Here is a 26,427-nt window from a genome sequence, read left to right as displayed (position 1 = left end):
GATTCGGTTCCACGTTTTTGGCATTGATTTTCGATCCGTAGTTTCGTAGTTTCGTTCGTGGTTGCCCCAGTCCCAGCGCCAAAGGGGTAGGGGGTAAAGAAGGGCGGAATTGAAGGGGAAAAGAAGAAAAATAAGAAGAAAAAACTAACAAACACGCACACACGCACACAAATACATAGGTAGACGCACTCGTAGTCTTTTCAAGAGGGATAGAATGGGAAAGTAAGAGACAGAGAGCGACAGAGAGAGAGATAGAGAGAGAGAGACAGCCAAAGAGAAGTTGAGCGAAAGAGTGGAAGAAAAAGCGACAATAGAAACGGAAGGCAGAAGAGAAGAATGATGGGGAAGGATAACGCAGCGCCAGTGAAGGATCCGAAATCGTAGCCGCGAAAGGGAAAATGGGATAGAAACAACCGAGGAAGAAGAGCAAAAAGCGAAGAAGATACCCTCCCCCAGTCCACGGTGCGACTTATCTGATGGTGGTGGTGGTGGTGGTGGCGATAATGTGCGTAAAGTAGAGTGTTCATGAAAGATGCAGACGAACAATGCGTGCGGCGTATCGTTGCTTTCGTCGTCTTCGTCGATCATTAGTCAGAAGCATATCAATCAATCATGGCACCGAACCGGACCCATCGCGGATACTCGGTGAAACCTTACGCACAACGCTCACGAGAATTAAGCAAACCCAAGGCTCCGGACGGAGTCCCAGTTCTGGGCACAGATCAATCAAAAAGAAGACCACGGGCTCAGTGAGAAAAAGAGAATGGGGGTATGGGAGTTCACTTGTCTGTTGGAGGGATACATACGGCCCCCACCCAAACAAGCATATACATCTAACAGAAGTAGTCCTTCATTTCACTCACTCACAACACCGAAAAGGGCAAGGAAGGAGAACAGTAGGAGAAACATGTGGACGGGGACATGATTTGCATATGTTTCCAATATAGTTTTCCCCATGCATGTTTGCTGTTTGCTTTCGACGCCCATCGACGGCGGACAGAAGGCATTCCGGCGTTCCGTATTCGTAACGCCATTTGGAGTGTCAGCTCCGGGAGTTTTCGTCCTACGGGTTGATAACGTCGTTGGCCGTTGTGCTGATGCGCAAGATGAAAACGTTTAAAAATGTATTCCTCACCAACCGCTTTCACTGTATGTGTGCGTGTGTGTGTGTGCGTTTGTGCGCGCGAATGAATGCAGCTGTTTTCGTGCCTTTAAACAAACATAACGTAATGGCACAATATTGACTCACGCTGAGCTGAGATGCTGAGCAGAGCGCGAAGGTTAAGGTTGCCCTTCTCCCCCTACCCCTGCCTGTCACAACCATCCACCACCATCCTCGCCCACTCGCGGAAGGTTGATGACGTTGACGAGGGACCGACAGCACTTAGAGACATTGAAAAGCAACATCATAAATCCATTTCGCCATGGCGCGTACGGGGAAAGAGTGAAAGAGCTTTCGAGCATGAGCGTGAGTGTGCGTGTGGATCGGTTGGATAAAGCGAATGTCTTATTTACAGTGATCTCAGGTGAAAGCAGCGCCAAGAATCGCTGTCATCGCTGGCTACGATGAATAAGCATTAATTGCGTCATTGACACCGTCCCAGTGGGTGTTACCATTCAAGGCGGCTTCTTCCATACTCCTTCAGCTTCTTAAAATATACGGTTTGACGTTTCGACACGAAGGCGTCACGAAGACGCCACGGTTCACGGTTTCACGATTGAATTAAAGTAGGCTTGGGTGTCGCTGGAAGCTGTTAAGCTACTCGCTACAGCCACCCTCCCCAAGACACGGTGATCAACGTCAATCTACCTACCACAAGCACCGCACAGAACCACAATTGGATAAAGCAGCGCAAAACGCTCTCGATATCCCATAATCCCAGGCCTTAAGCCTCCTCCATCTGACTCAATTTTAATGGCCTGGTTTCCCGGGCGAAAAAGTTCAACCGTTCATCACTATGGCAACACACATCTACATTCGCTGGTTCGGGCAGGTAGCATAACGCTTCTCTTCGGATTGGAGTGAGCAAGACAACAGCAACAGCAACAGGAGCACCAAGGCATCATATCCGGACCAGAGCCAGAGCCAGAGCGTCAATGCAAATAATGAAACGAAATCATTTCCTTCCGAGCCCTGGCCGCTCCAACAACAACAAGAAAAACCCCGTAGCATAGACCGGATGTACCACCACCACCACCACCAGCACACTCATTAAATGTGAGCGCGATGATTTAATCCTCCATCATGGAGCAACTTTTTAATCAACTTTTCTACAACTTGTACTTGGGGAAGGCCGCATAATCGCACTCGCCACGGATGTGGATCCACCTCCAGCAGGAAGCGGGAGTACTACCCAGTCCGGCTCCCGGTGTACGAAGGTGAAACACCCAAAATGGAAACACCCAAAAACAAAAGAGGCAAATTTCAGGTTCTCACGGCCAGCTCCAACGAGTGCTCCTATAGGGCGAGGGGTGCATGTTCGTTCGTTTTTTTGGTCACTCCAATCACTGATTTATTGTTCGATCCCGGCGTACGAGAAGAGGCAAGGGAGGGGCACCAGTGGGCGTTCAGAAAATGTTGCTAAGCTTTATTAAAACCCAAAATATTTGTCCGTAAATTGCTGCCCCAATTGGATGGAGGCGCCTGGCAGCTGATGCGATTGATGATGTTCGCTCTCACACGGCACACGGCACACGGCACTGTTCCGTCCGCTTCGTTCGTTCCCGGACTGCTGGAGCAAACATTATAATGAATTGCGGTGCGGGCTGTTTGCAAAATGGAACCTCGGTTTCATTCGGCCGGTGGCGCCTGGCAGCTATCTCAGCCCAGGTGCAGACGCGTAAACATATGAAGCGTATCGGACAGACTGTTGCACGCTGTTGCTTCGACAGTTGTGCTTATTACCTTCATTATGGCCCCATCCTACCCTCGCGCACACACACACACACACACACCCTTAACAGTCGCCACTCAGTAGAGGAATGTTTTCGTGGGAAAATCTCCAGCAACGGAACGGTCTCGCCGCATCGGAAGCTCGTACTGTTGTACCTACGCTGTGGCATTGTGTAATTAAATTCTCCATTAGCCGCACCGGTGCGAGAGGAGCGACATTCAGCGAATTGCCAAATCTCTTATCATCGTTCATTCGGGCCGTTTTATCGTTTATAATGATGTTTTGCTTCAAAATAAAAAAAATGGAACGAAGCATTTCGAGCAGCGCTGCAAGAGAGCGTTCTCTTTTTGAAGCGAGCAATGTTTTGTTTTGCTTCAGGCATTTCAATCTCACTGCTCAGCGGCTTATGGAATCGAATCCGACACTTAAAAGCTTCTTAAAACGGTCTTCTTAAAGCCGGTCAAAACAAGATAGGAACCAGGATCGACAGGTGGAACGGTGGAAACAGGCGAATGTCAACAATATGCCCTACACGTGGAGGATTACGCGGAAAGTAATAAATCGACCAACACGTACAAACACACACGGACACACGGACACGCAAGGATGGGAAAATAAAAGACACACTTAAACAATCTAGGGGAAGAGCGTGCTTTCCTAATGTATTTGTGTGCGACAGTATGGACATAAGGGATTTGGGAGTAAAAACACATTTACACTTGAGAGCCTAGTCTGTGACTCAAGACTCCAGGACTTCGAGGAGGCAGATGCTTGGGCAGACTGTTACGCGATAATTGTTAGCTCCGATGTGACCGGTAAGCCGACAATCTGGGGACAACACCTTGGGCGGAGAAAAGATTACACTAATGACATCGCGCATTCGAGGGTGAGGTCCATTTCGGAGCGTAAATGGAGTTTAGATGCAGTAGTAGTACTATTAGAGCATCTTTTACATTCACACCCACACACACACACGCACAGGCAGACACATAAACACACTAAACCATGGGAACGCGGGGAACACCTATTCGCTTGTGATCGAACACGACGAAAGCCGGGAGGGATGAGAGGAATGTCAATGTATTTTTAATGTCGTTCGCACACACACACACACGAGGAATGAGATGAAAGAGCAATCAGGAAGGAGGGGAGGAGCAATGTCGTTTTAATGTTGGGTGATTGATTAGAAACTGGAAACACTAATCCATCCTCAGAACCTTAGAATGTATTGGCGATCAGGCGACATTTGAAGCGAACGATCAAAAATGGAGTATCGCATTTATGATGTACACCTGTTTCACCTTCGGCTTTCAAGTCTGTCGACCGGCGCCATTCACCATTTTGGATTGACAAAGATTGAGGAGAAATGATGAAAACGGAACACGATTTTCGCAACATAAAAGTACAAAACGGTGATGGCGATGAAGAAAGAGTGTTGTAGAATGGGAGAGACAGAGCGAGAGAGAGAGAGAGAGAGAGAGAGAGAGAGAGAGAAAGAGAGAGGCAGAGAGAGAGAGTGATAAGGTGCTGCGTGTGCTGGAGAGATGCGTTCTAGTGACAAGGAGAAGAGCTGTTTGTGCCTTTGTTTAACGAATACTTTGGACAAGAACCCATCGAGACCACATCGAAAGAGGGCAAACTGGATGATGAAACAGAGCGAAGGAGAGCAAGAGAGACAGAGAGACAGATAGAGAGACAGAGAGACAGAGAGACAGAGAGACAGAGAGATAGAGAGCGAGAAAGAAGGAAGAGAAGGACAAAGAAAGGACAGGACAGATACGGACAGGTAGCAATACGGTACTCACTCGTCGAACTGTTCGAGCGTCCACCGGCCGTCCCGGGGCCACCACCGCCCGTTCCTCCGTAGCCACCACCGCCGCCGCCGCTCCGATTGTTCAGCTGGTAGCTGCCATCATCGTCCGGGTTGTCGCTGGTCTGGAAGTTGATGACGTTGATGTTGTACGTCACGGTCGAGGACTGCCGTTTCCGGCCGAGCCGTGGATGCTGCGGCGAAGGCGTCATAATGGAAGGTGCCAGCGACGGTGTGACGGGTTTCGAAACCGGCGACATCGAAACCGTATTGCTGTGCGCCCCACCATTATCGATCACAATGTCCGGATTCTGTTCGGTCAGCATCAGCATCTCACTCGCGATGTCGATCGTCGTGACGGTGGCCGGTGCCGATGTTGGTACGCGCGGCAACTTCTCCTTCGGACTAGTGGCCACCAGATCGAGCGAAATGGTCGATGCTTCGCTCAGCTGAATGTTTACCGGACTACACCGGGCACTGAGTGAACCGACGGTAACGGCGGTCATCAGCTGATTGTCGTGCGTCACGATGCCATTAACCCCCGTGATCGGTGGACGGTTCGAAGCGCTCTGGGGTTTCGCGGGACTGATGGCCACCGTCGGTGGCGGTGTTCCGATTGTCGATATCAGGTCAATCACCTTCGGTGGCCCTTCGCTATCCACTGGCGTACCCACCGTGGCCGTGGAACAAAGCTTGAGGCTCGAAGTACGAATCGGAACACTCTCATCGGCCAGAAGCTCCTTAACCGTTGGGCTACTTCCACTATCCGAGGGTCGAGAACTACTAAACCCATGATCGAAGCAACCGATCAGTATGTCCGGTGTGTCCATCGTTGGTGCACCCGCTACGGATGATTCCCCCACTATATCACCACCACCATCAAGCCCGACACCACCAACACCACCAACGCCACCGTCGGACTCATTCGTTTGCTCTCTCGCGTCATTCAGGACGATCTTAAAGATACCATCCTTCGGCATCTCGAGATTCTTCGTCGCACCGTCCGTCGCGCCACTCGATCGCTTCTGAAACGCGGCACTAAAATCGGAATCGCTGAGCGCGTAGATCAACTCCTTCTCGTCCTTGTTGCAGTTCTTCAGGCTGTTGGTGTTCTTGCCCAGCCGCTGCCGCTGCTTCTCGATCATCGTCAGGAAGTCGGACTCGCTGGCCGCCATCTGGTGACGTTTGTGTGTGTTGACCTCCTTCTCCGAGTCCTTGTTCAGCGTCGACGCCACGTTGATCAGATCGAGGATGTTGTTGTGCGAACGATTGTCGTTGTTCTTGTTGTTGCGCTCCACCGAGCGCCGATTGCTGCTGCTGTTGCTACTGTTGTTGATGTTGCTGTTGTTCTGGATGTTGTTGTTGTTGTTGTTGAGATTGGTACCACCGCTACCGCCACCCGAACCACGCATGTACGATTTGAGCAGATTGTTACGCGCGAAAAAGGGCTGAAAGAAGTTCATCTGCCGGAAGCTGTCCTTCCGTGACGCTCGCCGTTGCTGTGTGTCCGTCGGTGTTGACTGTTGTTGGTCCTGTGCCTGTTGCTGCTGCTGCTGCTGCAGCTGGTGCAGTTGTTGAGCTTCCTTTATGTGGATCGGTTCGGAACCGGAGTAGCGCAGGTTGTTCTCGTAGTGCAGCGGAAAGATGGACGAAACGCTGTCCGAGCCCTTCAGTTTGGTTTCGTTCTTGTACTCGAGATCACGCAGATCGATGCTGCTGCGGCTGAGGCGTCGCGGTGGTGAGGACGGAACTAGAAAATCGTCGTCTGGACTCACGACCGTCGCCACGATGGGTACCTGCATCTTGTAGAGTCGTTAAAGAAAGTGGAACATCGATCGATGTTGATCTATTAGTAGCGTTAGAGATGGCACAGAGTACTAGATAAATACAAAACAATCTACCTTAGCTTTTAATAATTCTGCATCACAACACTCAAATCTCGACTCAATTTAATCAGTTCAACATTATTAAATGATTCTTCTTAAATATAGACGTTTTGAACATAGGATTCTGATTCGAACTTTCTATGAATTCATTATGTTCCTATGGAACTCAAAAAAACACTATCCACGTTCTGTAATCCTCTTACAGATAAGAATGCTAATGGATAATCAAATCGATAAGAAGGCTCGAGTGGAGGACTGTGTTCCAGGACTTAAAATAAAGAGCTTACATGTCTCTTATGAACGTCCTATCCACGACAACCCTTCAGTCAGAGCCATTCAACCTTGATGTCTATCATTAAACAGAACGAAGACAAGGATCACGAGTATCTGTGATTTTGCCGAGACCTAAAATATTCCAAGACCACCCTGCATCCTGGTGGGTGCAAAATTCTCAAACCGTAACGTCACTTCAATGCTCAACAGACAATGATTCCATTATCTTTGAAGGGAAAACACACATTCCATTGGATTGGCAGACAAAAGAAAGCACAATCCATCGTTCGATTGGACCGCTCATTCTGCCACCAACCTTCCACTCATCCATCCATCCATCCATCGATCACCCCTGGCTTCCCGGTTCTTCACAACTGCACCGTTTAAATCGTTCGTTCGATCGAATCGAGCTTATCGAATTCCCATGAAACATCATAAAACTTTCAACAGCCTTCAATGCCTAGCCAGCCCCTTTGCCGTCGGTTATGCGTTACGTTTATTGCCTGGAGCAGTGCTATTACCAAGATTAACCCCCTTATTCAATGGAAGAAATCTGATCTGTTGCAACCCTGCCTCACCATCGTTGGCATCGTTGGCCAGGGCGGCAGCACCACTTTACGACCGAAATCCGGGCTCCTGTGTCTTATCGCGCGGCAGTTCCAACAACGTTCGTTCGTAGCAAACGGAACACGCACCAACGTCCACCGACGCCAGTGGTGGCAGGACGCAGCAAAAGGCAGATTGTTAATCTTTAATAACGATTATTATCCGCAAAGGGAATTATCATTTCCCCGCTGTTCGGGCCACCGTTCGGGCTTGCTACTGCCGCCGCTGCTCAATGACCATGACCAATGGCGAAGGGTCGCTGCCGTTGGTGGGGTTAGTATTGGTGTTATTAGAGCATTCAGTCTTATCTCACCCGCTTAGACCCACTAATGGCACGAAACATATTTGCAGCCGGTAGGGCTAAGAATGTGGCAAACGAGCTTACGCAGCAGTTCTTGGATATTACATTTACCTTCTCTTAATGTTTACACACTGTTTGCTGCTTCAGCTCGTTGACAATTCCGTGGCTTGCGGTCTTAAATTTTGGAACAGCTCAACTCACTCCGGGAGGTTGACTCCCGAGGGTTATGTAGTCAAGTCTCTTCAGTCCATGGAATTTATTAAATTGTGTTTTCGGTTTGTCGCTTGTCGTTGTGGATTGAACCGGTGGCTCTTGAATATTAAAAACCAAAACTCATCAAAGCGAAGATCGCGATTTGACTGATGATTTCGTGCCTCCGAAATTTATTTCACCTTCAATATCAATATCCCCTCTTAGCCTTCCTGTCACTCACTCTGCTTGTGCTGCATTCCTCTCTTGTTCCCCTTTAGCAGAAATACGATTTCGTGGCCCATAAATTACGCGCCGCACATCGTTTCCATCAAATTCCATTCAATCAGCTTTCGCATGCTGGACGTGCAGTTAGCACAGATTCATCTCTCAGCGTTCTCTCTCTCTCTCTCTGTTCTCTCTCTCTCTCTCTCTCTCCTCGCGCTCTTTCCCAACAGGGACCAAATGTCTCCAAGCAGAGGAACGAAGGAATGGTGTACTGTGACGAACGGAGTAATTTAAATTTTATCAGCCTCCAACAGAGAGAGAGACAGAGAGAGAAATAGAGAGAGAGAGTACACGGACGCGAGTGATCGTGGTGGACCAGCGTGACCGACGGATCGAAGGGTGCCAAAGCAGCAGCAGCAGCAGCAGCAGCAGCAGCAGCAGCAGCAGCAGCAGCAGCAGCAATTGTCGTACGTGATTCTTGTTTATGGCTTCTCATTTATTTCCTTCCGATACCGTTTCCTACCCTTTCCCCGCATACCGAAAGGACGATTGGTGAAAAGAAGGAAACATCCATTTTTCTCCCTCAATGCTCAATGCGACCCACAGGGTTTGCACAGGTCCAGTGTCCGCTGAGCGGGATGGGCGATGTCACTAGTCGCCGGATGCTAGGCAGTGGATGCCGCTTGGCAGGCATGGCTTGAAGTGAAATATCGTACAACGAAATCACACGGATGTGCACGGATTTGAGCGTCGGTGCGTGAGTTCACGGAGCGATAGCCGCTCTGGAGCACACTAGAGGGATTGTGTTTCATTGTGTGCGAGCATCACAGCATCTGGTACCCCGGGCCGGGAGTTAAAGTCATGTACCAGTCTATTGCCTGGTTATATACCGCGACATTGCTGGACTTGCTTATCAGAGAATGTACCCAGCACACACACACGCACCCAATGATGACATCATACAACGACTCGGTAGCAACCGCGGTTTGGAATCGATTCGAAGCCGCTTTATGTTGCCTTCTGCTTACATGAAAATATGTTTTCGTCTCCGAAATGCCGCCGACCACCACCGTTATCGTCGTGGCCGTCGCCGTCACCGTCGCCATTTCCATTTGCTCCGAGTGCTTTAGTGGCAAACGTCTCCCCGGGACCGAATCAAAATACGCTTAACCGCGGCGTTAACCCCGCCGAAAGAGGCGAAAGTCGCCATAAATATCTACCTCCACCCTTCCCCACCCTTCCATCAACCCCTCTTCCCTGCCCCCGCCTGCCGTGACAGTAGTCACCCCAAAATGTCAGTGAAGGCTTTCGGTTATTTACGGAGCCCGGGCCCAAATCAAGTGGTAATATACTGCAAATGCTGGCCGAAACAGTCCAATAAAATGGGAATCCAGCAGCAGCAGCAGTAGCAGCAGAAGACGAAGAATAGTAAGAGGAGCAAGAAAAAAACGTTTCCCATAAATCAACGATACGAACTCCTGCCCTCCAATACAACCGGTGTTGTCCCGTGTTGTTGGAGGACGCGTTGTGTCACACACACACACATACGCACGCACAAACAGACACACACACACAGTGCCACTTTGGCCGAGCGTCGGTCGGTCTCCGGAGAAGCTAAAAATATCGTCGCACATTAGCTGCTACAAAATCGCGTTCCATCGCGTTTCGAGCGTTCGCAGCGTAAGAATCGCGTGCCGTAAGCTAAGCTGCCACCGAGGTGGTGATGGAAGCCAAGGAGAGAGGGGGTGCTGCTCCGGCGGAGGCATTGTTTTCGTGTTTCTTACGCCACGGAATAGGAATTGGTTTCGATCGCTAGCTTTTGATTGCTGGCAATGATGGGCGTCGAGAAGGAGGAGGAGGAGGAGAAGAAGTTAAGAAGGAGTTGGTCCGATCATCGACTTCAACGTTTCGGCGAAGTGTTCCCCTGGGGTAGGTGGAGAGGACGAGGCGCACCCAAACAGGAAACTGGCCACCCGAAACCGAGAATGGCGCCACTATTTCAGGTAAGGCTTTCGTCGAAAGGAAATCAAATAAACGATGGAAAACGTTTGGCTGGCATGCAATGTTGCCCACGCTGTTTTGGTCGACGGTGGCTTTTTGGGGCTCTCTCTCTCTCTCTCTCTCTCTCTCTCTCTCTCTCTCTCTCTCTCTCTCACTCACTCTCTCTTTCCTTGACATTGACACGATAAACCAAACAACGAAAGAAAGAGCGAGAGCGACGCTGTGAAGAGGGTAAGCAAGTATTTCGGGCATCCGGTCCGAAACGGGTAACCGGTGCTGGAGACCCGGGAGGTCAGTGCGTGCGTTCGGAATGGGCACGAAATGAATGTTCCCGAGGTCATCTGACTGCCCTCGGCCCCACGCTATCAAACGCGATGTTATCGATCTCGCCATCGGCCAATGGAGGCGCCCAGTGATGGAGGCGCATGGTGATGGAGGCGCCCCACTCATTCAAATCTGTCGTCTGTTCTATTTCGGGACCCACTGATTGCGTGACTCCACTGGGGCACCCTATATCGTTGCCCGATGGCAAAACGGAGCTCGTGCAGGAGTTAATAGATAAAGGAAATCGTTCACTCGAAGCGTTGATGGATTTAGAATTGTAATTTGTCACCACCACCGATCATGATGACGGTGTGAGGACGGGGTGAGCAGAGCCTGAGGCATCGCGCGAGCTGCCTGATGATTGCCTGATACCCTGATCGCCAGATGCTGCCATTGGACCAGGCAACATAATACTTGCTCCAAATCAAAAATACGACTGCCTTGCGGGAACCGGTCCAGTTCGATTACTTTAAATGCTTCACACCACAATTCTCACTACTTCCCCCTGGCCCTCAGTGGCGTCTCTAGCTCTCGAGCTCCTCGAAGAAAAGTAACGCCCAAAGACCAGACAAACAAACTGCTTAATTTAATTATCCGATACAGGGAATTCCTTTCCCATGCCACGGCCACCGATTCCACGTCTTTTCTTTCCCCTAAAGACGCTGGTGGTAGCCCGGGAAAGGCGAAGATAAAATTAATTTAATCATTTTTCCATTCCATTTCCGCGAATCGAAACACATCTTGGTGGGGAAACGGATGGTGGTCGATGCTTCGGAACCCAATTACCAACGCCGAGCCCGCATCGTCCCGCATCTGGCAGCCATATTGGACCGGGCGGAAAGGCTGATCGACGGCTCATTACTTGTGGCACTTAATACTTAATACTATCTCATTAACGGCAGCAAAGGTTTTCGATTTCCAATATAAGTTTCATCGTGGAGGTTGTGGTTCACTCCTTTCAACAACAACAACATCGTATGCAGCCAAAATTCTGCGGAGCATAATTTTCTTCCTTCTTGAAGCTGTGGTAGCTGATAATCTATTAACGATAGAAAGAAAACTGTCGCAGTGGAAGCAACTAGGATACGGAACAGTCGAAACCAGCTCGTTTGGATCGTTTAAAACCCTTCTTCCAATCAACAGCAGCGATCTGCTGTTGCAAATGAAGCAGCTGTCTGTTTTCGCCACCGATCCACCGACCACCGTTTAGCTCATTTAAAGGTCCATTAATTTGTCCACACCCCTACCGCTAACCCAGAGGAGGGAGGTCCTCCGAACACAGCGACCAACGCTCCAAATGAAACCGGAGGCGAACCCCCGGGCGTTTGGCATAATTTGCTCGTTATCGGTTCTTCCCACGCTATCTTCTCAACCGCCGAACCGCGCTGGTCCATTAATTAGTCACCACCAGGCTGCACAATCGGGATAAATGGCACTCCACCCAACCCTTTTTCCACCATACACGCACACACGCACATTCCATAATGGATGTAAAATAACGAGCTGATAGAGAGAGAAAGAGAGTGAGAGAGAGAGAGAGAGCAAAAGAAGCGAAACGAAACGTTCGCTAGTGACACTCACGTCCAGATCGCTGAGCTCGCTGTGCGTATCATGCTGGATGTCTTTGATGTCGATGCCGAGATCGCAATCGCTCGCACGCAGGTGATGATGCCGATGGTGGGGATGCGGATGATGATGGTGGTGGTGGTGATGGTGATGATTCGCGTGCAGCGTATTCGACGCATTGTTGATCTGCACACTGTTCAGCAATATGTTGGAGCTGGTGCGACTGAGTGCCTTCCGCTGGCGTACCGCTTCCCTGGAAAGCAAACGAAACAAAAACGAATGGTTGCCAGAGTGAGTTAGTGATGGAGTGTAGGCAACAATAGGTCCCCCTTTTAAACCGCCACCTACTTGTAGATTCGATAGTACATCGTCACCATCACGATGCCGGGTATCCAGAAGCTGATCGAGCTCGAGATGATGGCGTAGGTTTTATTTACAACGAATATACAGAGATCCGGATTGAGGGCGAGCGTCGCGAGATGTTCGGCCGTCGTGTACCAGCCGAGAAAGATGGGCGTGAAGGAGATAAGCGCCGGCAGCACCCAAACGTTCGCCAGCATCATGAACACCGTCCGTTGCGTCATGTACAGCGGGTACTCCAGTGGTCGCACGATGGCAAAGTAGCTGCGAAAATGGTCGCGGATCAAAGATGGTGGTTAAAGCAGGAGATAAACCATATTAAGTTACGTCGCGCGATGGCCATCATCGAGCTGGACATCTGTCTCTGCTTACACCGGATTAGCCGGACACTTGAGGAAACGGTGACCACTGTTTTAGTGTAAGTAATAGCTGGGAGGCTTCAACATACAAAGCTACATAAAACGGATTGTATCATTTAAATGGCTAAAGCAAATGATAAATCATTCTCCTTTTGAGAATCAATCACCACAAACTCGAAGACAATGATGCCACAGCGAGAACTAGTTACAAATGTACTCTTTGTTGCACTTATTATTGTTAAGTCGGCGCCGTTTCAGCGCAACGAGCAAATATGCTCTCCAGAGAGCAGACCTCTGACTGGAGAAAAAACGACTTATAAAACATTAATTTGCACCGTCCAACGATGGTTGGCGAGGTGGACCCCTAAATTGGGTCCGCTTCGTCCATTTCCCAGATCATTCATCATCATTTGCCATCCATCTTGGGCCATGATTAAGTTCGCTATCCTTCCTGCCACTATCCTCGCTGCGCACCATTCTCGAACTATCTCGAAACTGGCAGAGAGAAGAAACCGAAGCAAAAAAATGCGGCGATGCGGAAATCCCAATGTACAGGACAACGAAGGCGTTCGAGCGGCGGTGCTTCCGGGAACGCGCAACGGTGGAACAGGAAATAACACGAAGCTAATTAATAGTTGGGTCTTATCAGGCATCATAATCAGCCGTACCGTTGCTCTGTTGCAACAGCAAAAAAAGATGGCCCGGAATGGGCACTCGGGAAATGATAAAACTTTTTGCTAACGTTCACCCGTACGGTCGAAGAAGCTCTGTCCATGCTGCTACTCCGGATGGGGATAGGGAGAAGAATTCAAATAAATATGGATACTTACCGGTCGACCGAGATGCAGCAAAGGTGAAGTATGCTCGCGGTGGAAAAGTAAACGTCCAGACTGTTCCAAACGTTGCACATGAATGGACCGAACAACCATCTATGAAGGGGGAGACATACAGAACATCACTTGCAATTAGTCTCTTGGATTGTTGTGTTGGACAGTTTTTCAGTTCAACATTAAAGCTGCACCATCTAAGCAACCGTTGAATCGCAAAATTCATCTCGAACTCACCACTTTAAACACAGAGATCCACGGTCGGCGATGATACCGATAAAAAAACAACAACAACAACATCTCACCATCTCGCTTTCAGCTATCACAAGCAAATCGAAACATAACAATCATTGGTCCATCATCATGCCAATATTGGGTCGGTATGTCACACTCGAGATAACCATAAAAATTGAATTTTTAACCTCCCGCTCTTCATCTTCGTCGAGTGCCGGGGACGCGGGGCCCGGGATCCCGGGGGCGGGCTTTTGAGTTATCTTATTGGCAATTTGCGTGTGCCGCAACGCGCGTGCAGTGCAACGACAGTTTTCGAACCCCACGAACGGGGCGGAAATTGAATTTTCCAACAGCTGGAAAATGCTGTGCACCACGGGCGCAGCCCTTTCTGACATTGACAATTTCCAATACTCCCGCCGGGAGCGGGGGATCGCAGTCGCAGCACAACCGAGCACTCACCGATCCGTTTCGAAAGCAATTTTGTGCTTCCCAAAAACTATTCGTCCAATCGCGGACTGTGTGCGACTCGGGGAAGAGCAAAAGCAGAGGGAAAACGACGAAAAAACCTTGTTGAAAACTCGCGGCCAGAGAATCCGCCATCACGCTAACGAGCAGCCATCGCGAACACACTCACCGACCAACGGACCGCCCCCGACCGAGCGCTGCGCATCAGTAATTTCATTTTGCGAATTTTAACGGTGATCGAAAGCACGAAAGCAACCGATAATTTGATTGTTTCTGCGACAACAAAAGCTTTTGGAAAATGTCTCCAACAGCATTGGTCGTGACCCGTGAGGGTAGGGGGGGGACCTCGGACTTTGCTTGTACGGTGCTGGATGCTGCCTCGCAACCATCAACCGAACCGGAACCGTCCGTCCGTGTGCGTGCGTTTGTTGTGCGTGCGCATTCCATTTGTTTAACCTTTTCCTCACCGAATCCGGCTCCAGTGTAAACCAACCTATTCCGGACCACCATCAACCCCGTCCACGTCCACCATTTACGTCACATAAAATAGAAAACGGAAGGTACGGGCCAACCGGAGGTTTGGATCCATTTTAATTAAATCCTACCCGTGTTTTTTTCCGGTGCGTGCGGCTACCGGAACCGCGACGCCAAGCACCGTTTCTCTCGCATAAAAGCCTCCTGTTCGCGCTTCGCACTCACCTGCCAGAAATCTCGACCGAAGCGTTGAATGTCATCGCACACAGGGCCACCAGCATATCGGCCATCGCTAACGACACGACAAAGTAGTTGGTGATCACTCTGCAAAAGGAAAAGAAGACGAATTTAGGGGAAAAACGAATGAAATACAGCTGAGCATACACAACAATAAATGCAAAACAATAGTGTAGGGTGCAGTGTGTTTCTTTTGCTAATTAAATCGTTCTTGGGTATGTAGTTTCCATGTTTGCTCAACTGTTCTGGGTTTACGATTGTTGCTCCATTTCTCTGCAACCGTCAGTCTCTCTGCCTTTTCTCGTTTGCACTCTGACGATAGTATTGTGTGTGTGGCTTCCGATTAGTGTCGTCCACTCTTGGTCTTCCCAGAACGATGTGCATTTACATGACGCATTGCATTCGTCCCGAGACGGAGATGGAAAAGATGACGACGATGATGATGATGATGATGATCTGCACATGTGCCTGCCAGTTGCAGACCTTGGGTTGGCATTCCTTTGATTGTTAACGGATTCACCACCTCGCCCATTACTTCAATGCCCTCAGTGCATCTCTTCTGGCTGCATGTTCCACGGTGGTCGTCCGTTTCTCTACCACAGATACAAGGGAAAACCACTGCGTGGTAGTTGTAGTAGTAGTTCAGACGACAGTTCCAGATAACCATGGCGCTCGGTGGTGGTCGCTGTATGTAGCACGCGAGAATGGAGAAAACTTTGTCCTTCGCAAACGTTTGTCCGGAAAGACGGAAAGGAGGCAGTTGAGGCGCTTCACGAGCCTGGACCCAGACGAGGATGAGGGCTAAATCTAATCAAACCATTCCCAACCGGAGTCTCGGAGTACAAAAGCTCCACCTCCCCGGTTTTCGTTGTGTTCGCCCTCTGGTGATGAAGCAACTAGTTGCTACCGGTTCCCTCACGCGACCGGTTGTGAGGTTTCCATCCAACCACCACCACGACAGACGGACGGATGTTTTACTGATGTTGCTGCTGCTGCTGCTGGCAGGCTTGAGATGAGCTTTTCCATCACGGACCGGATCACTGGCAAGCCTTGTGAGTCCTCCATCAAAACGAAGCATTTCGAGCGATCCAGACTCGAGAAAAGAATCCACTCGTTCGGGCCTCGTTCGGGCATGACGTCAAGTGTTGTCATGGCCAGGAACTCGCGCTTGGCGTCTTGTCGGATTCTTCGCTTTACACGCTCCACGCATTACCTTTTCTCACGATTCATGCTCGATTATCTATCGCATAGTTTTACCGCCAACTTTCATACTAACTGCCTTCCACAAGCGACCCCATCGGATGTACCTTTTCCACCACACCAAAAGGGGTTTCATTTTCAATCGCCTCGCGTTTCGCGGAGGCCATATTATGCGCACTCGAGTATGCATTTACATGTTGCATTAAGTGCGCGCGTCATGCGACAAGTCATGCAAAGTGGGCCACAAATTTCATTTGCACTTTCAATGCACCGCAAAGCACGGGACTCAAGTTAACAACGATGACAACGATGAGGCCCGGACCCACATACTTCCCTGGGCGCCCGACATTGATGCTGGCACTATCACGGCAATCTCATTATCTACGGTGACAGACATTCCTGTCGGTGCTGTAGCTGACTTTTCAAGTGTTTCTCACTATTCCAGTGCGCTACTTACCTGGTATGAGCAGCATGTGTGTGTGTGGATGGCAGGGATTGGCGTGAAGGTGTCATGCATGCATTACGAAGCCCGTGCCATGATGCCACGTGGCCCCCTTGTTTACCACCTGGAGTAAAGAAGCTGGAGGAGGACCAGGGGCTGTTCATTGTTTTCCAAGATCAAGGAACTCACTCTCACTGCTTACACGCGTTCAATGTGCCACGAGCAGTGTGTTCTGCTCCCCTTCTGCCCTCCCTTCATCCTCTCCTCGGTCTTTCTTTTGCATTAAATTATCTACCTCAACACGATGCTGCATGTTTTGCCCCGTGTGGGAAGCTTCCAGTTTCCAGTTTTAATTAAAACTCTAGCAACCAATCAGGAAATACCAACAGAACGTTATAACCGGAGCTGGGGCAAACTCCTGGTCTGAGCTTGGAGGTTAGGAACGTGCCGGACGAAATGATTCGTTACATTTGAAATTCAAAAAAGTATAGACGATGGCGATGGCGAACATTAACTTTGCAGACGCCTGGTACGCCCAAGGCGATAGCCTGTCTGTCAAGTCCCGGCGCGGTCGTAGTAGAACAGCCCAGGTGCTGAAAAGCACCTTTTCAATGTTTACATTAACTTTTCCACTTCGTCGTGTCGATGAAGTGTTACAAAAGAGCTAAAAGGCTACAAGCGCTTCAAGCCGCCGATGGCATCCATCCTATGCTTTACAAGAACGCAGAGAGTTCGGAGCGAAGCACACAATCTCTGCGTCAACCAGAAACCCGGAATATGTATGAGAACTTTTCCAGCGATTCTATCACGCGCCACGTGACGCCATCGACGGATAAAAATACCCAAAAACATGAGCATGGAAGTGGAGCAAACGGAAATGAACGGCAACGGAAGTATCATATCTCTCGAAACTCGAAATCGACAGACAATCGGCAACCATCTTGAGGTTGAGAAACAATGGTCCTACGTGCGAGCTACACGGGCAGGCCATGGTCCTACATTAAAGCCGCCAGCGGAAACATTGGATACTGGCAATGAACTACTCCGTACCATTCGCGTCGTCCTTTCGCTTTTGTTTGATCCTCTTCCTCCTCCTTCGACTCCACGTAGCCGACTGTAGTCCTGTTTGGTTTTGCCCCATGGGAAGCTTAACGGCTATTACCTCGAGGGACGCACGCCAAGCAACTTCGCCGCCGCCCATCCTCCTCACCGTTATTGATTTTGCGATTTGATTCAATAAAATAAATATTATCCTTCGAGCGATTCCGATCGAATCAATGCGCCCTCCGCAATGTAACCGTAAGTACACCCAACCAACCTGTATGTGTGTGTGTGTGTGCGAATGTGTGTGTGTGTACGTGTGTCTGCTGGACGGTTTGTCTACTGTCGGGATCCGAACAGAGCCCGAGCGGACAGACGGAACAAAGCGAACGAACCGGACTGACCATTGTCGGTCCCGGCACGATGGCGCTTTGCGGAGGGAAAACGATTTCCTTTGGCAATCCGCTCGGTGAAGCGCGAAAACGACGACGAGAGAAGCAAAACCCAACGCCCAAAAAAAACAACAACAACTAAACGGAGCTGTTTTGTGGCTTGTTTGCCTGTGCGACAACAGCGACACCGTCGTATCGATGATCAAATCCCGCTGGAGGCCATCGATTTGAAGGCTGCGGAAAAACGCCGACCGATGCTGGAAAATCGGTTTAGCTGTGGACTGGGCCCTTTGGCTGGGAAGATTACAGATAATAGAGGGTAGCATCGTCCGGGCAGTGTTGTGCCCGTTGTGCCCAGCCTACTGGGATGCTAGCGAGGCTAAGCCATCCCCTGGCTTGGTCGGCCCCTGGGGTGGGGCCTAGCGGACCGGAAGAAGCTGAAAGAAGATTAACTTCATTCCGTCTCGTCGAATTCAATTAATGGTTAAGGGCCAAGAGGTATTCATTGGTAGAGAATCATCCTTTCCTTTCTCCGAAACGGATGCACAATGTACGCATGTATTGTGCCTTTCTGTGTGCGATTAACAAGCATGCCATGCCATACATAACGGCCATCGTTCAACCAAAACGTCGGAACTAGGTCGGATCACATTTTCGGAAGCAATCTCGGGGGACTTTCGGTTCGGTGCTACAATAGGGTTGGCCCGGTGTTACGCGATGTAAGTTATTCACGTTTCAGCAGCCAGAAGCCCGAAATCCCTCCCGCCGCCCGCTATCACGTACCCAATAACGTTGCTTACACGCAATATTTGCTCACCGGCAAGATAAAAGACCGGCTAGCGCTAGACCAGGCCGGCTAGAGGCCGGCCGGTTGACGTCCGGTTTGCTGCTGACGTGCTGCTGACGATTGCACCATTGTTTGCGGACCTAAAACCAAAGCCACACGCCCCCCGCCCACCCACCCACCAAGTGCCAATCGAACAACATTCCTCGGTCGCTGCGGTACAAACACTTTGATGGAAAACTAAATGCGTCGATCGAACCACCGGAGTCGATTGTCGGCATCAACATCCGGTCCGGTTCGGTGTCCTGTTGCTGTTGCGAGCACTAGCACCGACGTACGACAAATTGCTGCTCTCCCTTTTGGCCCCGCAGGGGTCTTGCGGGCGGGCGGAAGTACAACAAACACGCGGTCGTCCATTTCTCACTTCTTCTCGTGAGGCGAACGGAACCGGGCGGCACGCTTTTTTGTCCTTCCCATACCAGGACGTGGCATGGCGGAAGACCGGGCTTCATTGCACCCGGTTGGTACCGTCGGTCGACCGGACGGGCGGAACATAAATTGTACCCTGGAGGGTGCACACAACATGGGAACGCACACCGTGGCCCGGCCCGTAATCACACCGCGATGATGTCTATGATTCGACGGCGATTAACTGCAACACTCGCCGCTCCACCGTATGTGTGAGTGCGTATGTGTGCTTGGGTTCACTTTTTTCCATCGTCACTTATGTACGTGCGCATAAATCACAATGGTGCGTGCGTGTGTGCGTGTAGCTGTGGTTGGATTGCGCGGTAGCGTCACTAAGACGCTTTATCACCGTATTATGGGCCGCAAATGGAATCAATTTAAGCTGTCGTGTCGTTGTCGAGCAAATTATGCGCCACCATTGGCCACCGGCACATTGGTGGTCATTATCGCTCGTTGATGCCCGCTGTGTTGCCACAATTAATGGCAACACTTAGCCGTCGGGGCCCGGTCAGCGGTATACGTACATCATATACCCACCGAAGACGATATTAATAAGCCTTCTTCTAAGCCGAAATCGTTTATGGTGGCTTTTGAACATAGAATATCAATAAATGTAACAAATATCTAATTGGTCGTTTGGGGTTTTAAGACTTTTTCCAAATGATCTTAGGACTAGACATGAGAGGCATTTTGTGCGAAGCCTACTTTGTTTATATAAGTTTTGCAATTCAGAGACACGTGACTACAATAATCCTACTGAGAATCGCAACTTTACAGATGCATTATATTGAATTTGTATACATTATCCATATCCTTATGGCCACTTCTCAACAATTTGGTTCTAAACAATCTGCTAAAACTCAAAAACAGAACCTCAAAAACAGGAACAAATATTAAGCTCTACGGTTTTGATTAAACATTGTAACCTTTTGCAAAATGCTCGATGTTTTCATGCGAAAGGAAAGTTATGTTCTGTTTAAAAACATAAATTAAATTACATAACGAAAGCTAAATCTATGCATATTACAATAACAAATCACTGGACGCGTTTCTACTGCTACTAAAATATACCAAATATGTATGCCAAACAATAAAACAGTCTAATTTCCAGAACTGCTCTATTCATAGACACCGGTCCATTCCGTTAACGTTTCATTCAAACTGACTCCTACTCCATACTTTATTAGACCACAAATTGAAATTCGAACTATTCGATTCCTCGTGCGGTATCATTCCACGAAAAGGACTGCTGGAACCAATCGACGGTATTTGGAATCCTGATGCATCACATTGTGTTCAGTAACCGCTTCTTTTAACGTTTCGGAACTAGCAATCACAGTTCAACAACGTTATCAACTGCCCAACATCTCACGAGCATCAATATTGAACGAATGCTCGGCTGAAGGACTCAACGTTGGTTGTTTAATTACATCCTTTCTCTGTAATTAAACTAAGAAAAAAACGAGAAATCCGACTAAAAATAAATGGAGAAACACTCGGACCACCAACGCAAACACACACACACGCACGCATCACAGATGTGTACAGAGCACTCGAAAAGTTCCGATTTCATGGATTATCTTTTGCCCGGTCCGGTGGTAGTAAATGCTTCGACTTACTGCCTTGGCCACCAACCGTCGACCGGAGTGGGGTGGTGGAATGGGGACGTGTGAAAAGTCAAGCATTTCAAACAACCGACCAAAGCCGTCCGCATACACGGTGGACATACGATCCGATCTGTTTGGATAGGATCTGTTGAACCTTTTGGCGTTGGCGCAAAAGCCCCCTTCCGGCCGCGTTCTTATCTGCCTTCGCCTTCCGCACAAAACATCTTCTCCGTTCATTATTTGCTCCGATGTTTCACCATCACTCGGGTATGATGCTGACATGCAAGAGCGACGACGACGACGACGACGACATTGGCCAGCAAATGGAGGCGACTATGAGGAGAGCGGATCGTGGTAGATTTATTTGCCCTCGGGTGAATAGCACGGACCTCGTCATGGTCGTTGGTAGCATATGGGGCGATGGATGGTTCGAGGAGCGCATCATTTACACACCTAAGTAGATTCACGTTCCGAGTGCGATCCCCTCCAACACCAACGAGTGTTGCAGCAGCAGCAGCAGAAGCGCCACATCGCCACAAGATGGTCCGAGATGGTGAGATTGGATACTCAACAGCCTAGCCGCGAAGGCCAGATTCAGGACAGGACGCTAGCGCTGCCTCGGTGGCAACGGTGGCCCATCACCAGGCAAATGAATCCCCGCAAGGCATTCCTGATTCGCCTACGAATGGTATGATTTCACTCGAGATCCAAATTAATCATTGAACTATCTGCTCCTCCTCCTCTTCCTTCTCTCCTTCACTTGAATGTTCGACTCATGGCCAGAACGATAAGCCACGCATTCAAATGAGATCTCGCCTGCATCGTAATAGTGGCCCGGGGTTTGCCACAACGATGCAAAACCTGGCTGGTGACGATGGCGTTCGATACCTTCAGACGGCTCATGCTCCGGTGCGGATCGATCGATCCACTTTCAGCCTCGTCCTCGTCGCCCTCGAGCTGACGACGTGTTGGCTGACGAAACGGGGATATGGAATCTCGACGGAACCAGCAGGCTACCGGGCAGGCTCTGGCAGGCCTTTCTCCGGCCGTGATCAATCGGAAGGAAATATGAGCGATAAATGAAACCGGAGACTAATGTCGTTGCCGAAGCCGACGCCGAAGCCAGCGCTCAGCACATAAATGGATAAAGAGCTTAAAGGCGCAAAGGCAAACTGCTGGCTCGGCTTCTGGCTTCTCCTGGGCTTGCTCTAGTGTTGCATGATATACGTAACGTACCACCAGCTTTTAAAGCGTGCGTTTTTCTTTCTGGTGCGGTGGCACCCGAGATGAGATTAAAGTTTATTATTTTTAGATCGAGTGTAATCCAGATGCCGTCGTGGCTCGAAGTTACTTATGTATTAGTGATATCAGAATGGGTTTATTACACCAAGGGTGTTGCTAAAAATGGATTAAATTCACATTTTAAAAAGTTGTTATGCTGGTTATCATTATCTCCTTCAAGTGGTTTAACGCAAAAACGTTAAATGTAGTGTCGTTTTGACGTGAGTTTGAAGTAACTAAGTTAAGCAACTAGGTACACTAGGGTTCCCTAGACCCTGCTCTGCAATCAATATGCAATCATAACACTCACTGAACCCGATCATTCCCAATCCAATCCGAAGCCGCCTAATCGTTATCATACCAAACTGCCGCCATTTCGCCCGATGCCTACCTGGACCGGTTGGAGTAGCACGCGGCGCAGTATCGTAGTGTCAAACTTCGTTACAATTAATTAAGGGATTATTCCTACTTAGCCCACCCTCACGCACACCCTTCACCCTGGGTAGGTACCCCCGGGAGAACCCCCGGGAAAGAAGCGAAAGGCAATCTCACACCCACTCGGACCGGCACCCCCCCGCGGCATAATGAAATCTATTTCGTTTCCATCACCCAAAACAGCGCCGGTCTCTAGCCTTTTCGATCACGACTTCGTGAAGCTCTCTCTCTGTCTCCCTTTTTTTTGGGAAAGGCCTTCAAGCTTTCGGCTAGCGACGCACCCTGTCCGCGTACACCGAAGTCCGAATAGCCCGAAAGTGCCCAAGAATCCAATCAACAGTCGAAAGCAGTTCGATTTCACGGTACTCGGCAATTGAGTTATCTGTCGTTCCGTCGCTCCTGCCCCTTTCTCCGAATCGAACCAAATCGAGGCGATCCATGGAAGGGACGTGTAGCAAAGGTGCGAACGAAACGCGGGCCAACTTTTCTACCGCCGTTCGCCGTCCCGACACTTAATCAAACTTTGACCTTGGTGAGCAGTTTGGCCATTTTTCGCACGAACTCGGAGGCAGGGCCGCACGCAACGTCCGCACGGACCTGCACGGAATGCGCAAGCACCGCCCTACCGCTTTGGGGTCGATGAAACGATTACGGAAGAACCAAGAAGGAACGGGAGGAGAGTCCTCACCATCTGTTACGCGATTGCTCACGAAATCATTCTCCCAAAAAGCTCCGCTCATCGACACCATCGTAATGATTGTGGCCAATAGAGTAATAGAGGGGAACCGAAAACCGAGACGAATCATGGTCACGGTGTTGGTCATTCTCAACACAATTTGGTGACTTCCGGGAAGACATGATACCCAGTTGGGAATATACTTCAATGGACTAGACGACAAGTTGGCCACCACACCATACAAAGCTTGGTCAATCGAAGAATAAGTTCCTAGAACAGAAATCATATCAGTAAATGAACCATCGACTGTTGTCATAACAACTCATTGACCAGAAACCGTCAATTATCGTGCGAGTATCGCTCGGTCGAAAGATGGCCGTGAATGTCGAGCATTGGAGTCACCTATTAAGCACTAATTGTTGAACCGAAACCACCGGACCGTCCAAACATTGGCGTATCTGAGGTTTGCGGTGAAAGATGAATATACGGATTTCAGCATTCAATTGCTGCCACCTCGTCGCATGCCTTTTTCGTGCCATCCTCGTGAGCAATCAGCATCTTGAGTTACATCCGAAAGGGAAGCGACTTTAAGACACGCACACTATCCTTCTCTACAATCCATTCCCGGGTACAAGCAACAGGCAAACGACAACCGTCTCTACTCATCAGCGTTGTTTGTGGCACCATTGCTGGCACCTTTGAAAGGCAGCATTACCCCCCACCATTCTGCCGTTTTCTGGAGATTCTTGCGGAGGCAACATAGATCCCGTAACGGGGTTCCGCCAGTCCGCCATTTTACTGATGATTCTGCGGCATCCTTCTATCTTCTATCCGGTCGCTCGCCAACCCACATCATATGGCAAAGTGGAAAGGGATGTAGTGCTCCGTCTCATCGTCGTACCCCTTCTTCCATCCTCATTTGCTAGAAACGAGACCTCTTTGACCATTAAAACCATGAACGGGCGAATTCTTCGCTGCGAAGAGTTCGCTCCGTCACCAGACAGGCGAGAACGAAGAAAAATGAGCTTGCCAGAAACCAACAACCCACAGCGGCCACCGGCAAACGACGGCCAAAAGGTGACAACGAACCGAAACCGGACGGTAGCCAGACAGGAAGTAATTAGTGTTTCATGAATTCCGCCGCCACCGACACCGTGACCGCTGCTGCTGCTTCGAAGCCCGATTTCGAAACGAAACTTTTACCATCAGCCGGACGAACATGACGTCGTTCTGGACCCGTCGCTCGCTTCGGTGCTCGACGGTGGAAGGTGTTAAGATGGTACAAGATTGATTTCTTATCCAGCGTCTCACTCCAAGAAACCTCAGGAGTGGTGGTGGTCGTTCGCCTTACTGCTAATGAATGGTTTCATCGTATTGGAAGCGAAACGCGAAACGTGTGTGTGCAACCGATATGCCAAAAAGGGGATGCGAACCGTTCTCCGGTTGAACCATTGGACCGAAGCTTCGTTAAGGATACAGAATTTAATTAAAATGAAAACAACTGGTCCGTACGATGCGGAAGGTGTCGGTCAATGTGCATTTCGGACAGCTTCGAATGTATACCCAGCCAATCCGTCCGTCCGTCCGCATTGCACTACGCCCGGCCACCGGATACGCGAACGCAATATACTAATTGAATCGAGAAAATGCTGAACACCGAGCAACTGCATTATTGATGGTGCTGTTCACTCGATGTACCACCAACCGGTACCGGAAAGAGAAGGGAAGGGAAGGGAAGGTGGTGCAGATAACCGATAGGAAACCCTTCCCTCCCCGGGGGGTGAATCTAATGATTTTTGCATCGATTTTGCCCCCCCGCGAGCCAACATCCTACACAAAAGCGACGGGTAAGCATCGAGAAAATTCTGAATATTTAATTTCCTTCGAACCATTCACGCTAGGTGAAAGATTGACTTCCGCCCGCGACCACGGGACGACCATCGGAAACCGCGCATTGGCTGCTCTTTGGCAAAACGAAAAGCGAGCGAGCGAAATGCGATATTAATTTATTTACTTTTGGGTTCGGGATGGTGGTGGTGGTGGTTAAGCAGCTCTTTTCTAAATTGAAACCATGGCAACGCGAACGTCGAACATTCGTATTCGAATGCTAAACGCAAACATTCGAATCTAGAATGAGATACACGGTATTCAGCATTCGACGCACCTATCGCTCCAAGCATCCAATACCGAGAAATTGGAAGCGGAATTGGCCGGCGCGAAAGCTCTAACTTTTCTCATCAATCAAAGCCACAGCCATTCTTGGTTCGTTTGGCAACCGCCAGCGGCACCGCCAGCGGCGCCATCATGCGGTAAATGCTTGCGAAAGCCACCGGGATCAGAATCGAAGGTGGCATAAATTTGTGCGATTGCCTCTCGCCCCTCACTGCGGGTGTCGATATCCATAAATCAGCATGTCATTGTGTGCGTGTGTGTGTGTGTGTGTGTGTGTGTGTGTGCACGGCCAGGTAGGTAAGTAGGTACGTAGAGGCATCGTTGTGGCTGGTAACAACCGAAATGACAGTCAACTGGTTGGCCGACTGGCTCGGATCGATGTGTGGCTTCCCCCCGGGGCCGAACCGGATTAAACCGGACCAACCGGTGTATCAGTTGGCTGTCAAACGGTATTTGCTCGTCCCGGTGGGGCCAGGAGGGAGCACACCTCCACGCACCAAGCACCACGCTCCACGTCGTTGCCGCTTTTTCAATACCCGTTCCGATCGGAAGTGAATGTTCTCGGCTCTCGGCTCTCGGCTCGGCCATGGGTTTTCCTTCCGCGGCCAAATATCAATTAACTCCTCCGAGGGCCACCATTACGCAATCACGGTAGCTGTCAATCAGAGTGGAGCGTTTGGTGCTCGGCCTGGATTGTTGGCTCCCCGGAGAGGCATCTAACCGGAAGGAAACTTCATTATTTCAACGTTATGAAGGTCAGGCGGGGGGCTGGAAAATCCTTTAGAACGTTGGCACAGAGTGGCACAGTGCAAATGACAAGGAAAGCTCAATCAGCGGCGACCAACGTCGTGAAGGCCATCAAGATAGTTAGGAAAAACAGGAGAACAGCAGGAGA

The 26,427-nt window shown here is 49.7% G+C and overlaps 1 protein-coding gene across 2 annotated transcripts in view; it reads right to left on the bottom strand.

Annotated features, from left to right (window-relative positions):
- LOC125950577 (octopamine receptor beta-3R-like) overlaps nt 1–26,427 on the bottom strand; it is a 37,283-nt gene that overhangs the window by 7,418 nt on the left and 3,438 nt on the right. The window contains exons 2-6 of one of the 2 annotated variants that reach the window (XM_049678690.1): nt 15,023–15,121; nt 13,628–13,726; nt 12,427–12,702; nt 12,094–12,331; nt 4,700–6,506 (exon numbers count right to left, since the gene is read on the bottom strand). In XM_049678690.1, coding sequence (XP_049534647.1) covers nt 4,700–6,506; nt 12,094–12,331; nt 12,427–12,702; nt 13,628–13,726; nt 15,023–15,121 — 2,519 coding nt within the window. The remainder of the gene's footprint in view (nt 1–4,699; nt 6,507–12,093; nt 12,332–12,426; nt 12,703–13,627; nt 13,727–15,022; nt 15,122–26,427) is intronic. The other variant, XM_049678691.1, reaches the window with a different exon arrangement.

Source organism: Anopheles darlingi, chromosome 2 (genome assembly GCF_943734745.1).
Source record: "Anopheles darlingi chromosome 2, idAnoDarlMG_H_01, whole genome shotgun sequence".
Classification (NCBI taxonomy): Eukaryota; Metazoa; Arthropoda; class Insecta; order Diptera; family Culicidae; genus Anopheles; species Anopheles darlingi.
This window is presented reverse-complemented; position numbering and strand designations above follow the sequence as displayed.